Below are 13120 nucleotides of genomic sequence, written 5' to 3'. Positions count from 1 at the left end.
CGATATCGGGAATTAATCCCATTGCGAATCCGCGATGTATCAATCGGTACATCTCCCCTGAACCACGTCCAAAAGTACAGCATTACTCAACTTCCTATATCCCATACTTTGCAGGCCAACAGCCCTTGACTACAAATAGAAAAATTCAGCAAATCTCAATGACTCAATTGATAGGAAAAAGACCTAAAGGTGCCCTCTTGAATCTCTCTCATATTTGGCCTGCCTCTAACTTCCCATTTCAACATTAGCGCAACTAGGTTCACGGCTGAAGAGATCATCCACCCTGCAACTCAAAAGTTACAGACCTTTTACCAAGCTAGCCATTGCCACTAAAAATATTCTGGGGCTTTGGACTTTGTGAGTGAGAGCTGACCTGAGATTCTTGCCTGGGAAAGTTGAAACTGTCCGAGTTTTTGACGAAAATGCGGACGAGTGGGAACTTCTGAGCTTGAGTGAAATGACAAGCACTTTGGTGCCTGTTACTGTATTCAGAAAGTGAGTACTGCTGGCTTACGCCGAGGTGCTTTAAAAGCGGTTGAAAGCCTGAAGGGGTCGAGGAGCCACCTTGCTCGAAAGCCTCGCATCGATGTTGGGTTCCTCGAAATTTGCGTCGCAAAACTATCAGACTGAACCATGCTGGATGGTGTAGCTCGTAATTTGAAATTGAGCATCCAGTGGAATGTCAAGAAGACGCTGCAATTTTTATATGAGCAGAACGGAAACCAAGAACACTCAGTATGTGGGCAGCTTTGATCTCCTGTTTCGTCTATCCATTCGGCTCTTTGATGAGAAAGAAGCTCCTTGAGAAGCCATGTCGTGGCGACGAATGCTCAAAATCTCCACGCAATTCCCCAAGGAATTGTTCTGTCTATACAATGGGCTCGCTGTTCGTCTCCACGCCATTGAAGGACCCCATCGGCCACAGCGCGCTTTTGATCTCTTCGGGGACATAGGTATTGTAAAATCAAAGGCGCTCAACCTGCCTACGTACGATTGTGAAAATTAGGAGCCTCGAGACGATTACCACGACATTTCTCTACTGTTTTATCAGGGCCCAACAGCGCTTCCATGCATCCATAATCCCCTGGCCCAACAGAGATTGGTCCGTATGGCACGAAGACCGGCTGTTTCCCGTCTATGTTTTCCAGGAGGTCCGGAATCGAATCCGAATTTGATAAGCCACAAAGACAAGGTCCTTTGGAGCAATACTGGGGAGCAAACGCTGCTGATGCGGAAATCCCTTACTTCGAGGAACAAAACTTCCGATTGATTTTATTCGGGTGCACGGGTTTCGGGATAATTAGGCATTCGTTGCAGGCGAGGGAGGAGATGTCTGTGGACGGTAAAAGCCTCCTTTGTCTGGTTAGGGGCAAATGTGACATGGAGGAAATGATATGTTGATTCCTGGGAATCTAGATCTCGGTAACACAATTACAGATGTTCTTCAGCGGAACGCGAGGCGCTATACCAGGAACGAGTGGCTTTTGCATTATCCTACCGCTACTAAGACCGTGGGAAGATTGGGTTCTTGAAGGAGTTAGTTCTAACAATGCGGAATTTCGATTAAGATTCATGCTAGTATCAGCAGCAACCTCCGCTCCTGCTTTCCAATCTGCTACTCCATATCGTGAGATAAGTATCATCCATGAATGCTTCCGATCTAATTCGTCCGGAGCCGAGTGGTGTCTGTCGGTAGGTTTCTGGTTAGGGGCTACTCAATGACGACTCAGACAAATGCCGGCATGGGATCTACGGTTGCAAAATCTTTGAGACGTTTAGGACATTGGACTTGGACAGTTAAGTCAATCATTAGTGTGCAAGTGACATTCCAAATAACCCAAGCGCACTACCAAACCAACAGCATCAGTGGATTCCAGCAATTGCACAAACAGGCATTATATATTTACAAACATGAAATCTTTTATCCTCCCCAAATTTCGTGCGTTTCTAGTTATTGCGACCGGCAGTTCGGCCGGGATTCTGCAGACGTCGAGTTCTATTGAGGCTTTATCAGAACGACATAAATCACATAACTCACAAATTCTATGCACGGGGCCGACTTACACCATGGTCCGGCTGACGAAACTAATGATGACCATCATGAGCCAGCTCGGAACAGCTCCGAAAGCATACATCACGTAGCCCAGGGGCACGTTGAGGCCGAACCGCGCCAGCCACCCATCGAACGGGTGCAGAGCACCGTCATAGGGAGCCACCTTCGTGTAGGTCTTTTCCGAATGAATTTGATAGATGGTCTCCGGAGTGACGGTCGTGTGGTTCAGATAGACGACATGCAGGGGAATAGTAGGCCGCTCCTCACCAATCTGCACCTGTGGGAACTGGAAGTGCCACACACTGGGAGGGGCAGCGGCCCAGATAGCGCAGAGGACAGCTTCTTTCTCGCAATCCAGAATGGCGAGCTGAGGCGACGTCGGATCCACGGCAAACAAGGGCACGGACTCCTACATGTGGAGAGAGAGAGAGAAATATGAGTGACTGCTGTCAGCTGCTTCTATCGGCGTGAAATCCTACCTTGAATGCCTCGTCTGGGCGTGCGCACCGCCCGAAGCACGACTTATTCCCGCCAGTGTTGTACACCAACCATTCTTGACCCGCTTGCGACGAGGGGTCTAAGACCGATCGCCAATTATCCAAGGTCAAGTTGGTCACAGTCTTCTCGGGAATCTTCGCCGTCACCTTTTGGCTGACTTCCTGGGCCTCATTCGCAGGTGCCGCAGAAGGAATGAACGATTTAGCCTTCTGGAACCAGCCCTTTACCTGATCGCCCAGGGCAATCTGGCCCTGGGCGGCGGCCAGAGCGGGCAATAGAGACACGACGAGAGGAGTGACGCGCATTGTGACGTGGATGGAGACGCGAGGTCCTCCGCTCAGTCAGCCTAGTGGCAGCGAGTGAGGTGCGGGGCGAGATTAAAAACGTAAGATAGTAATACAGAAAATTGGGAATGATCAAACCGAATGGATGCCTTGTCCTCGTGCCTTGGAGCTGTTGTTTAGCTGGCAGCTTCGTTCCGGCGACACAAAAGAGTCTGGGCATGGTTGTCGCGGGGGAGCTACTAGCCAGAAACGGATTAGTGGGATCTTTGCTTATGTCATGACTGATCTGGATGCCTCAGGCACTAAACAAGAGCGGGCGTTCAGAACCCCAGACCGAGCTGCTCTCTGTTTTAGCTGACTTCGGGTAAACACGACAGGAGCAGGGCCACATTGTCCGTTGATGAAATAAAAGGTATTTTCGTTCATCCAATGAATTGAATGGAGGGAGTGTGAGTGCTCATCACGCTAATGCACGCGCCAAATGCTGGGTTAGTCTGAGACACTGAGCAAACAATGCAGGCTAGGTAGATTTCAACGAGGATGCTTTTGCACCTCGGCGTACTGTGGACACTCTACAGACTAAAGTACAATCCTAACCCTGTCTTCTTTGATGAGTCAAGATCTGCGTGAGTTGGAAGCATGTGAAAGCTCTCGGAGCTCCGGCTGCAAGTTACTCAAGCGCCGTGAGATTATTTCGTGCTGCACCATGGCTCCGCACTGCATTTTGCTGCGGAGGGCTGACAGCACGGACTGCGGAGAAGAAGATCCGGGACAACTGTGACCTCAAAAGCACGACCAGGATTCGGCCATGCTGGTGAGATTTCACCACGGAACGGGGATGGATTGACATTCTCGAATGATTTCGTAATTCCAGGTCAATTTCGAATGGGTTTCTTTTTTCCAGGGAAGCCGCGAGAGGCAATTTAGGGCTTGGTTTAGGGCTAGCGCCGTTGCTGACAAACCCCATTCTGAGAGTGGCCGATGTCGGCGCGGCGCCAAGGCCAATTCCACGAAGGAAAAATTGAAGGTGCTCCAGGTCCGCAGTGACTATCCCGGACAGTAACAATCACTGAGAAAGCAGCAAAATGGAAGCAACTGACTCAGGAACACAGCATGAGTCATGGCTAGATGGTCAATTCTTCGGCCGAGTTCGTCTCAGGTTTGTAGACTCTCCAATATCCTTAGAAATCATCCTGGATCCAGAAGCTCCAAGCGGTGTCGGATTTGGCCAATCCCCACTTGCAGGTGAAATTTTTCCCCATATTGCCGCAAAATCCCAGGTCCTCCGTTCAATTTTTTAGAGAGTAAAAGCCGGTTGAGTCATCGTTCTTTTCCCCTCTTCCTGATTTCATTTCTCTTCCTCGGCAAGTATATAGTTGCATCCAACGGCACGGTCTTTCTCTCCAAGATTCATCCGGACTTGCTCTTTCTTCGACTTTTAGGTACAGGCCATCTCATCGTCGGTGACCGTAGTGCCCCCCCCACATCAGACATCATGTCTTCCGACGCAAGCCAAACGGCCAATGGCCAGACCAACGGCATCAATGGCCATGTCGTCAAGGGTACAGTGATCTTGCAGTCTTCCTCTTTTACTTCGTATGCTGACCCGTGCCCGTACCAGATGCGCCTAAGCATGAAGGCTTCACGGCCATCGAGAGCCGACAGAACCCTCGCCCAGCCACCCGGAATCCCTACGGCCACAACGCCGGCGTCACGGATTTCCTGAGCAATGTCTCCCGCTTCAAGATCATTGAGAGTACATTGCGAGAGGGCGAGCAGTTTGCCAACGCCTTCTTTGATACCCAGAAGAAGATCGAAATTGCGAAGGCGCTGGATGACTTTGGCGTCGATTACGTGAGTCATCTCCTCTGCAGCGACCTGAATACATCCCCGAAGCTAACTTTTGGAATCTCAGATCGAACTGACCAGCCCTTGTGCCTCCGAGCAATCAAGAAAAGATGTGGAGGCCATCTGCAAGCTCGGCCTTCGGGCTAAGGTACATTCGCCTGTTCTGTTTGGGACCGGAACATTCGCTAACGAATTCATGTAGATCTTGACTCACATCCGATGCCACATGGATGACGCAAGAGTCGCAGTCGAGACTGGTGTCGATGGAGTGTAAGTGACCAGATCCCAAAATTGCTCAAGGCGGAAGTCGTACTAACAAGACTTTGCAGTGACGTCGTCATTGGAACTTCGTCGTACCTCCGGGAACACTCCCACGGCAAGGACATGACCTACATCACCAACACCGCCATTGAGGTGATCAACTTCGTCAAGTCCAAGGGCATTGAGATTCGATTCTCCAGCGAAGACTCCTTCCGCTCAGATCTGGTGGATCTGCTCTCCATCTACTCTGCAGTGGACCAAGTGGGTGTTGACCGGGTCGGTATTGCGGACACGGTGGGATGCGCCTCGCCCCGCCAAGTCTACGAGCTTGTCCGTGTCCTGCGCGGTGTGGTCAAGTGTGACATTGAGACACACTTCCACAACGACACGGGCTGTGCCATTGCGAATGCTTTCTGCGCTCTGGAGGCTGGTGCCACGCACGTCGATACCTCGGTCCTCGGCATTGGCGAGCGCAATGGCATTACTCCGCTGGGCGGTCTGATGGCGCGCATGATGGTGGCGGATCCGGACTACGTGAAGAGCAAATACAAGCTGGAGAAACTCAAGGATATTGAGAACCTGGTGGCTGAAGCCGTGCAGGTCAACATTCCCTTCAACAACTACATCACCGGTTTCTGCGCCTTCACCCACAAGGCGGGTATCCACGCCAAGGCCATTCTGAACAACCCGAGCACGTACGAGATCATCAACCCTGCTGATTTCGGCATGACGCGCTACGTGCACTTTGCTTCGCGCCTGACGGGCTGGAACGCCATCAAGTCGCGTGCTCAGCAGCTTAACCTGCCCATGACCGATGCTCAGTACAAGGAGTGCACGGCCAAGATCAAGGCCCTGGCAGATATCCGACCGATTGCGGTCGACGATGCGGACAGCATCATCCGCGCTTACTACAACAACATCAAGTCGGGCACCAACAAGCCTCTGATGGATTTGAGCGAGGAGGAGAAGGCCCAATTCGCCGAGAAGGAGAAGGAAATTGCCGAACAAGGAATTACCGCATAGACTTGAGGAGTCTGCATTATCTTTTGATCCCTAGAGTATTTTTCTTTGAGATCTGGGGAAAAAAGTGATGACGATTATGCTGCAATCACGGAATCATTGATACGATTGGGGAACAAAAAGTCTGTCGTTTCTTTTTGTCTTGTTATTGGGAATGATTTCTCTTGATCTTCGCACGAAGAGAGATCCGGTGTTAGAGAGAAGGGACTACATGGGTATCATTTGTGTACATAGCGTCGACGACGAATTCAATGCGACTAGAGCAGTTGCATTCGATTTCCACATGCTCCCGTAGTCAGGTTCGAGAACGCAGCAGATTTCCGAACCGAAAGACGTGGTATCGTGTTGAAATGCTCCGTATATATCATATCATGCTCATGAATGGCAGCGGTTCCCTTCGGCATCATGAGCAAGGGTTGCGCCTGAACTGCCTCAGGAACATCAACGATAAGAGTGCCGTTAGCTCCCTCTGCCACAGTAATTGGATTCTTGCCCACGTTCTCCACCCATCTCCTCGTCGAACCCGGCGTCCGAATCGACGGCGCTGGTGCAAAAGGCTCGCCTCTTCGGCCATATACATACGTTGTCAGAATCCAGCCTTGAGACGTCTTGTTGAGGTATTGGCGCATCCGACTCATGCTAGCCCGACCCATCAGCATGAAGATAAATGTGGCGAGCGCGATGATGGCGGTAAGGACGAGTATGGCCAGGGCTGGAACTGCATACGCCCAGCGATATCGAACGACAAAGTAGAAATGGCCATTCATTTAACTTCCATAATGCTCTGTTGCGTTGAACTTGAGGTCGTCCACATGGGCTCGACTTCGGTGACGAGGTATGGAGGATGGCGGCTGATGTTCCAAAGGCTTCGAGCTGCGTGGTACCAATCGATTTCGGGGCATAGATATTTGGAACACATTTACATTAGCGATGGTTCAAATGGCCAAAAAAAATTACGAGTGGTCTGTCTCTCCTTGCTATTTTGGCGAAGTTGGGATGTTGCACTTTGTAAGACACATTAGAGCGAGCTTTTGAGATTGACGGTACTATGTATACCAAAACAGGAATAAAAAAGTACAAAATCATGTGATCAAGAACACATGACTGGCCATCAAATCTCGTGTCCAAGTTTGCTCCATGGAGTAGTTAGATCTTCATCTTGGCTGCTGACGTCACTATTCCGTCGTGGATCTCTATCGTGGTCCTGGTAGCAACTTCGTTCGTCGCTGATCTGATTCATTCTGACGTCTATCCCTTTAGTCCCTGAAGAATGCTGGATTTTGTACATAATGTGTCCCTCTAATGGTCAGACCGTGCACATAAGAGCACCTGCTGGAGACGTGCCATGTGATTGAGCTGGATTCAAGATCCGAGTAGAATCATTGCGGTTGACGATGCGGCGCTATTGACACGTACTTTCCTCGCCTTCAATGGTCTCCCTGATCTACTCTCTTTGCTCGTGCTGCTTTCAATTGAGAACCTCTCCCGCGTTTGAGAAGAGAGCATTGGGAAGAATGGGAAGGATGAAGTTACCTTCGTAGGCTTGGCTGACTCATTACCGTAAAATAGTTACCAAATATGGTAAGGAACTATCGCGCGTCGACAGCCGAGTGCCGATGTCTCATCTCGGGCCTCGTTGCAACCATACCAACGCCTTCCACGGCATGAGCCGGCGCTTTATCTCTTTGATCATAACTTATTGCGTGGGATATTCTGCGTACAAGTCATCAGTGCGCATCTCATTTATGACACTCCGACGTCTCTCTTCCCATTGACATGCCGTCAACTAATCTTCCCGTGTCGTTCCCAGGCCGCCTGGCCGGTTCTGGGCGAGCGCTGTCCAACATGACCCTTGCAACAGTCTTGAACCTGGACGTGTGAGTGTTATAGCGTTCGGAGGTTGTGGTCCATGAACAATGGCTGATTCGCGATCAGGATCCGGAACCTAGTTTTCATATTGTTTATCCTGCGCTACACCCGCAAGACCCTGCGTTCTCTGCGCGGCTATGGCGTGATTGGAAGCCTCAAGAATGTCTATTTCGCGATCCGTCTCTGGTTCTATTCGATTCTGTTGCGCGCCCCGGGCGTCCGCCAGGAGGTGGACAAGCAGGTCACGACCGCGCTGACCGATCTGGAAAATAAGCTCGTTCAAAAGGGTCCTGGCGTCACCAAGCACCTGCGATTGCCTAAGGAAGGATGGACCTCGCAGCAGGTTCGCGCTGAGCTGGATAAGCTTTCTGGAATGGAACACACCCGCTGGGAGGATGGCCGGGTCAGCGGAGCCGTGTATCACGGCGGTGAGGACCTGGTGAAGCTGCAGACGGATGCCATTGGCATCTTTAGCGTTGCCAATCCGATTCATCCAGACGTGTTCCCTGGTGTTCGTAAAATGGAAGCTGAAATCGTAGCAATGGTAAGTTCGTCCTACCCACTCGGGAAATATTTTGGCTCATTGTGTCTAGGTCCTCGGACTGTTCCATGCCCCGCCAGACGGTGCCGGCGTGACCACGAGTGGTGGCACCGAGTCCATTCTGATGGCTTGTCTGGCCGCGCGCCAGAAAGCATACGCCGAACGTGGTGTGACGGAGCCGGAGATGTAAGTGTGCACTTGACCTGATTAATTGATCACTTCTGATTTGTTGAACCAGGATTATTCCGGAAACGGCCCATGCGGCCTTCTACAAGGCGAGCAGCTACTTCCGCATCAAGCTTCACCAGGTACCCTGCCCGGCCCCGGAGTACAAGGTTCACATTCCGTCGGTCCGTCGCCTGATCAATCGGAATACGGTCCTGCTGGTCGGGTCCGCTCCCAATTTCCCGCACGGGATTGTCGATGATATTCCAGCCCTGTCGCGACTGGCTGTTAAGTACAAGATCCCACTGCACGTTGATTGCTGTCTGGGATCATTTGTGATTGCGTTTCTGAAAAAGGCTGGTTTCCCATCACCGTACGAGGAAGAAGGAGGCTTTGACTTCCGTAATCCTGGCGTGACGAGCATCAGCGTGGATACGCATAAGTATGGATTTGCCCCCAAGGGCAATTCGGTTCTCCTGTACCGAAATCGGACTTTGCGCAGTTACCAGTACTTCATCTGCCCGGATTGGACCGGCGGTGTGTATGCATCGCCCTCGATTGCAGGGTCACGCCCAGGCGCTTTGATTGCCGGCTGCTGGGCCAGTCTAATGAACATTGGCGAATCTGGATATATTGCAAGCTGCCAACAGATTGTCGGCGCCGCCAAGAAATTTGAGGCATCTCTCCGCGCAGAGCCGACCCTTTCTGCCAATCTGGAAGTCATCGGGCGTCCCATGGTCAGTGTGGTTGCCTTTGCCAGCAAGAACGAGGCCATCGACACCTACGATCTGGTCGATGCGCTGTCCGCACGGGGATGGCATCTGAACGCGCTCCAGTCGCCGCCGGCGGTTCATGTAGCCTTTACAAGGCCTTCGGCTCTTGCCCTCGATCAACTCACCTCGGACCTGATTGAGGTTGTGAAGGAAGAGCTTGCCAAGGCCGAGGAGCGCCAGCGTCAGGGCAAGTCGTACGCCCGGCAGCGCGGCAGCACTTCGGCATTGTACGGTGTTGCCGGCAGCATTCCAGACAAGAGCATTGTCAATCGCTTGGCAGAGGGCTTCCTTGACACTCTGTACAAGAACTAAGTTTCCAACGAATGGATAACGATACATAGATGGGGCGGCTTTGTACATAGACTGCGGGCGTCATGGGCGGCGTCGGAGGTTTGATTTCTTTTTTGGACGGGTCAAGGTTGAGAAGTGACCCGAGTTATTGTTCTTTGGGCTATTCTTCAGATTATTTTTACCGGTTAAAAAAAAAAATCCCATAAGTGTTTGAAACTCCAACCATGGCATGACAGCATGCAAAGGGAATCATAGTATCGTACAGACCCAAAGCGACCATATTTATACATGCAAGACGAAACACCATAAGAAAGCCCCGAATTCTAAAACTCATAGATTCCTTCGCTCCTCCCATTCCTTCTCCGCCGAACTCTCCACGTAATAGCCCGGTTCCGGTTTCCGTTGCCAGTGCAGCTCAGCCTTGGACAGTGGACGATCCACTTCCTCCACATCGACCAGCTCCTTGACTTTCATGATCATACCCGCGACGTCGCGCGAGACAGGGTGGTAAACGGTTGCCATGCGTTTCTTGAGTCCCAGGGCTTGCAGGACGAGGCCGGTGCGGCGGGGGAGGCCGATGGCGGAGCGGAGGAGGGTGATGCGGAAGTAGCTCATGGCGGATCAATTAGTCAATCGGTAATCAGTCAGGCTGCGGAGTCGAAAAGAAGAGAGAGAGAGTTATCCCTGGTGATATCCAGTATTCGTTCGATGTTGGCGATTTTTTTGTTCGGAGTTGGATGATGGATTGGTAGTGGCTGACCGCGTGGATTGTCGCGTAAGTCTCCCTGAGGCTCGTTCTGAAAAGCAATTGATGGCCTCGCTCCGCTCCGGAAATCACGTCTTCGTGCAACGGAATCGAAATGGTTGAATTGACGGCCGAGAGCAATGCTTGTGATGAACTGCTCAAGTTTCTGATAAAAGCCAAGGTCAATAATAAGCTAAACCACTTTGGGGAATTAGTTTACGTATCAGCATGCGTCTCCTGAAGCTCATCGCCGATGGGATGGCCCCCCGCGAACTACTTGCACGGAATACGCGAATTCAACAGAGCGGCAGCATACGGCTGCTTGCTGAATGTGGGTCGCTTGTGTGAAGGACTCCAACTCGTATATTCCGCCATTGACCGATTAATATTGCGCACTGAGGGATTCCATGGGCATGATGGTTGAGAAAGACCCCGACAAAGCAGTGTCGATCCCTCGATTGGCAGACTTACTACGACACCCGGAGGACCTGGAAAAGATTCCCGCGCTCAAGATCGAATACCAACGCAAAAAAGCCGCCGTCGATGGACAGCTTAAGCAGGGTCTTCGGGAGCAGCTGGAAACGGTACAGAAGAGTCTAGCTGCGCTGGTCGAGGGCCAACGGCAGGTGAACAAGACGCGAGATGAGCTGCAGGGGATCGATCGGTTATGCGCAGAGTCGCAGGCATCGGTGGAAGGGTTTGCGCAGATCGATAAGCTGGCGCGGATCCAGCGCAACTTCGAAGCCGTGCTGACGATGAAAAAGGGATTGGAGCGGTTCGGCATGGATCTGGCGGAGGTGGAGAACATGCTGCGCGAGGATGACCAGGATTTGGAGAATCAGCCGAATCTACTGCGTATCCACATGATGCTGTCGCAGCTGCGGGATTTCCGGGACGAGGCGCTGGATCAGATCCGTCGGGCAAAGGACTCGAGTAGCGAGGCGACGCTGTTGGATTATTTTAAGGATCTGGATAATGTGGTGGACTGGTTTGATGATCATTTGGGCACGGCATGCATGAATCTGATCCCACTGGTGCAGAGCGACAACAATGGAATGGTTGTCCGGCTAGCTGTGGTGATTGACAAGGAGGAGAAGAATGATGAGACGATCCGCGCGCTGCAGGAGGCACAGCGCGACCACAAGGAGCTCGCAAACCGGTTCAAGTCGCTCAACATCGGGCCCAAGACAATCCGCGGATACAAGGAGAAGTTTCTACAGGCGATCGAGCTGTACGCGAAGAACCAGTTTGACGAATCTAGGGAAGAGTTCCTGGCGGATCCGGATAGCCTGGACAAGAGTCTCAAGTGGTACTTTAACGATCTGTATACGGTGAAGGAGGGCATGCAGAAGCTGTTCCCCAAGCGGTGGAAGATCTACGCGACGTACACGGAAATCTACCATCGGCTGATGCATGACTTTTTGATTGACCTGGTTGACCGTCCGGACCTGCCGTCGGACAACCTGCTCGCGATCATTCAGTGGACCCCCAAGTACTATCGTAAGATGGCACGGCTGGACTGGAAGCCGTCGGACCTGACGCCCAACGTCCTCGACGACCGCGAACCAGAGCTCATCCGCAAGTGGCAGAGCGTGATCTTGGACGCAATCGAGGAGTGGATGGACCGGATATTGGCGACGGACCGCAAGGCGCTAATGGAGCGGTCGTCAGACGCGCTGGAGACCAACGCCGACGGCCACTTCCGTACCAAGACGCTGGGCGACATGTGGCGGATGCTGCGGGAGCAAATCGGGGCGGCGTCAGCATCAGACCGCGAGGACGTGATCGAAGGAGTGATCGACTTTATGCTGCGGGCGCTGCGAAACCGGCAGGCAGCATGGCAGAACCTGATAGACGAGGAGTGCGCCAAGTACAAGTCAATAACGAGCCCAGAGCAGGCCGAAGGGTTACAGCAGCTGCAGGACTGGCTGATCGCCATCGCCAACGATCAGATCGCGTGCATCGACGACAACGAGGCCACGGGCCAGCTGGGGTACCTCACGAGGTTCCGGCAGGACTTCGAGTCGGTGGTGTCAGAGCAGTACGCAACCACAAGAGCAGCAGCGGAGCTGGACGCGCTGCGGGACGGCTACGTAGACCTGAGCACACACTGCCTGGCGCAGTTTGTCAAGCTCATCTTCACGGTCGACTTCCGCAGCGTTCTCCCCGAATTCTTCACCCCAAAATGGTACGGCGAGTTCGCCATGAAGCGCGTCACATCAACCTTCGAGGACTACATGTCAGACTATGGCACGGTCCTCCACCCATCCCTAACCGAAATCCTCATCGAAGAACTCTCGGACCAACTCCTCATCCACTACCTCTCCGCCGTCCGCAACAAGGGTGTCAAGTTCCGCCGCCAGGACCCTTACACGGACAAGTTCAAGGACGACGTGCTTACCGTGTTTGCCTTCTTCCAATCCTACCCGGACTCATTCGAGGCCACCATCAAACCCAAGTGGCGGCTCGTGGACTGGCTTGTTCGCTTGCTCGAGGCCGACAAGGGAGGCGGTGTCGTCGCCGTTTACGAATCTTTCAAGGCAGAGTACTGGGACTTGCAAATGTCGTGGGTTGAGGCCGTTCTGCGCACCCGCGATGATTTCGAGCGCGGCATGGTCAGCGCGATTAAAGCAAAGGCCGCGGAGCTGCATGTTGAACGGGGTGTGGAGACGATCATGAGCAAGGTTCGATGATTCTTTCCTTTTGGGCAGGTTGATTGGCGTTGCGGGTACAAGGGTTTAGGGTCTATCATATGTATTTCATATATATTAT

General features: G+C 52.3%; 6 protein-coding genes across 6 annotated transcripts; 3 read left to right on the top strand and 3 right to left on the bottom strand.

The window, feature by feature from the left end:
- Positions 1 to 1947: 1947 nt before the first annotated feature.
- Positions 1948 to 2856, bottom strand: VTN49DRAFT_682 (uncharacterized protein; the record flags this gene model as incomplete). Its single annotated transcript, XM_069415020.1, has 3 exons — positions 1948 to 1996; positions 2065 to 2462; positions 2533 to 2856. 3 exons carry the CDS (start codon positions 2854 to 2856, stop codon positions 1948 to 1950), a joined length of 771 nt encoding a protein of 256 aa, XP_069271042.1.
- Positions 2857 to 4330: 1474 nt separating this feature from the next.
- VTN49DRAFT_681 (uncharacterized protein) lies at positions 4331 to 5967 on the top strand (the record flags this gene model as incomplete). Its single annotated transcript, XM_069415009.1, has 5 exons — positions 4331 to 4397; positions 4457 to 4689; positions 4751 to 4831; positions 4886 to 4953; positions 5013 to 5967. 5 exons carry the CDS (start codon positions 4331 to 4333, stop codon positions 5965 to 5967), a joined length of 1404 nt encoding a protein of 467 aa, XP_069271041.1.
- A 254-nt stretch (positions 5968 to 6221) lies between these two features.
- Positions 6222 to 6731, bottom strand: VTN49DRAFT_680 (uncharacterized protein; the record flags this gene model as incomplete). Its single annotated transcript, XM_069414998.1, has 1 exon — positions 6222 to 6731. The coding sequence occupies one exon, from the start codon at positions 6729 to 6731 to the stop codon at positions 6222 to 6224; it is 510 nt and encodes a 169-aa protein (XP_069271040.1).
- A 1009-nt stretch (positions 6732 to 7740) lies between these two features.
- On the top strand, positions 7741 to 9624 carry VTN49DRAFT_679 (uncharacterized protein; the record flags this gene model as incomplete). Its single annotated transcript, XM_069414986.1, has 4 exons — positions 7741 to 7841; positions 7900 to 8377; positions 8427 to 8560; positions 8613 to 9624. 4 exons carry the CDS (start codon positions 7741 to 7743, stop codon positions 9622 to 9624), a joined length of 1725 nt encoding a protein of 574 aa, XP_069271039.1.
- A 309-nt stretch (positions 9625 to 9933) lies between these two features.
- Positions 9934 to 10723, bottom strand: VTN49DRAFT_678 (mitochondrial 54S ribosomal protein uL30m; the record flags this gene model as incomplete). The annotated part of the gene is made up of 2 exons (XM_069414975.1): positions 9934 to 10213; positions 10665 to 10723. The coding sequence occupies 2 exons, from the start codon at positions 10721 to 10723 to the stop codon at positions 9934 to 9936; spliced, it is 339 nt and encodes a 112-aa protein (XP_069271038.1).
- Positions 10724 to 10755: 32 nt separating this feature from the next.
- On the top strand, positions 10756 to 13041 carry VTN49DRAFT_677 (uncharacterized protein; the record flags this gene model as incomplete). Its single annotated transcript, XM_069414964.1, has 1 exon — positions 10756 to 13041. The coding sequence occupies one exon, from the start codon at positions 10756 to 10758 to the stop codon at positions 13039 to 13041; it is 2286 nt and encodes a 761-aa protein (XP_069271037.1).
- Between the last annotated feature and the right edge of the window lie 79 nt (positions 13042 to 13120).

The sequence above is a fragment of the Thermomyces lanuginosus genome (genome assembly GCF_041956635.1).
Source record: "Thermomyces lanuginosus strain ATCC 200065 unplaced genomic scaffold VTN49scaffold_19, whole genome shotgun sequence".
NCBI classification, from domain to species: domain Eukaryota; kingdom Fungi; phylum Ascomycota; class Eurotiomycetes; order Eurotiales; family Trichocomaceae; genus Thermomyces; species Thermomyces lanuginosus.
The sequence above is the reverse complement of the archived record's forward strand: the minus strand, read 5'-3'. Positions and strand labels throughout refer to the sequence as shown.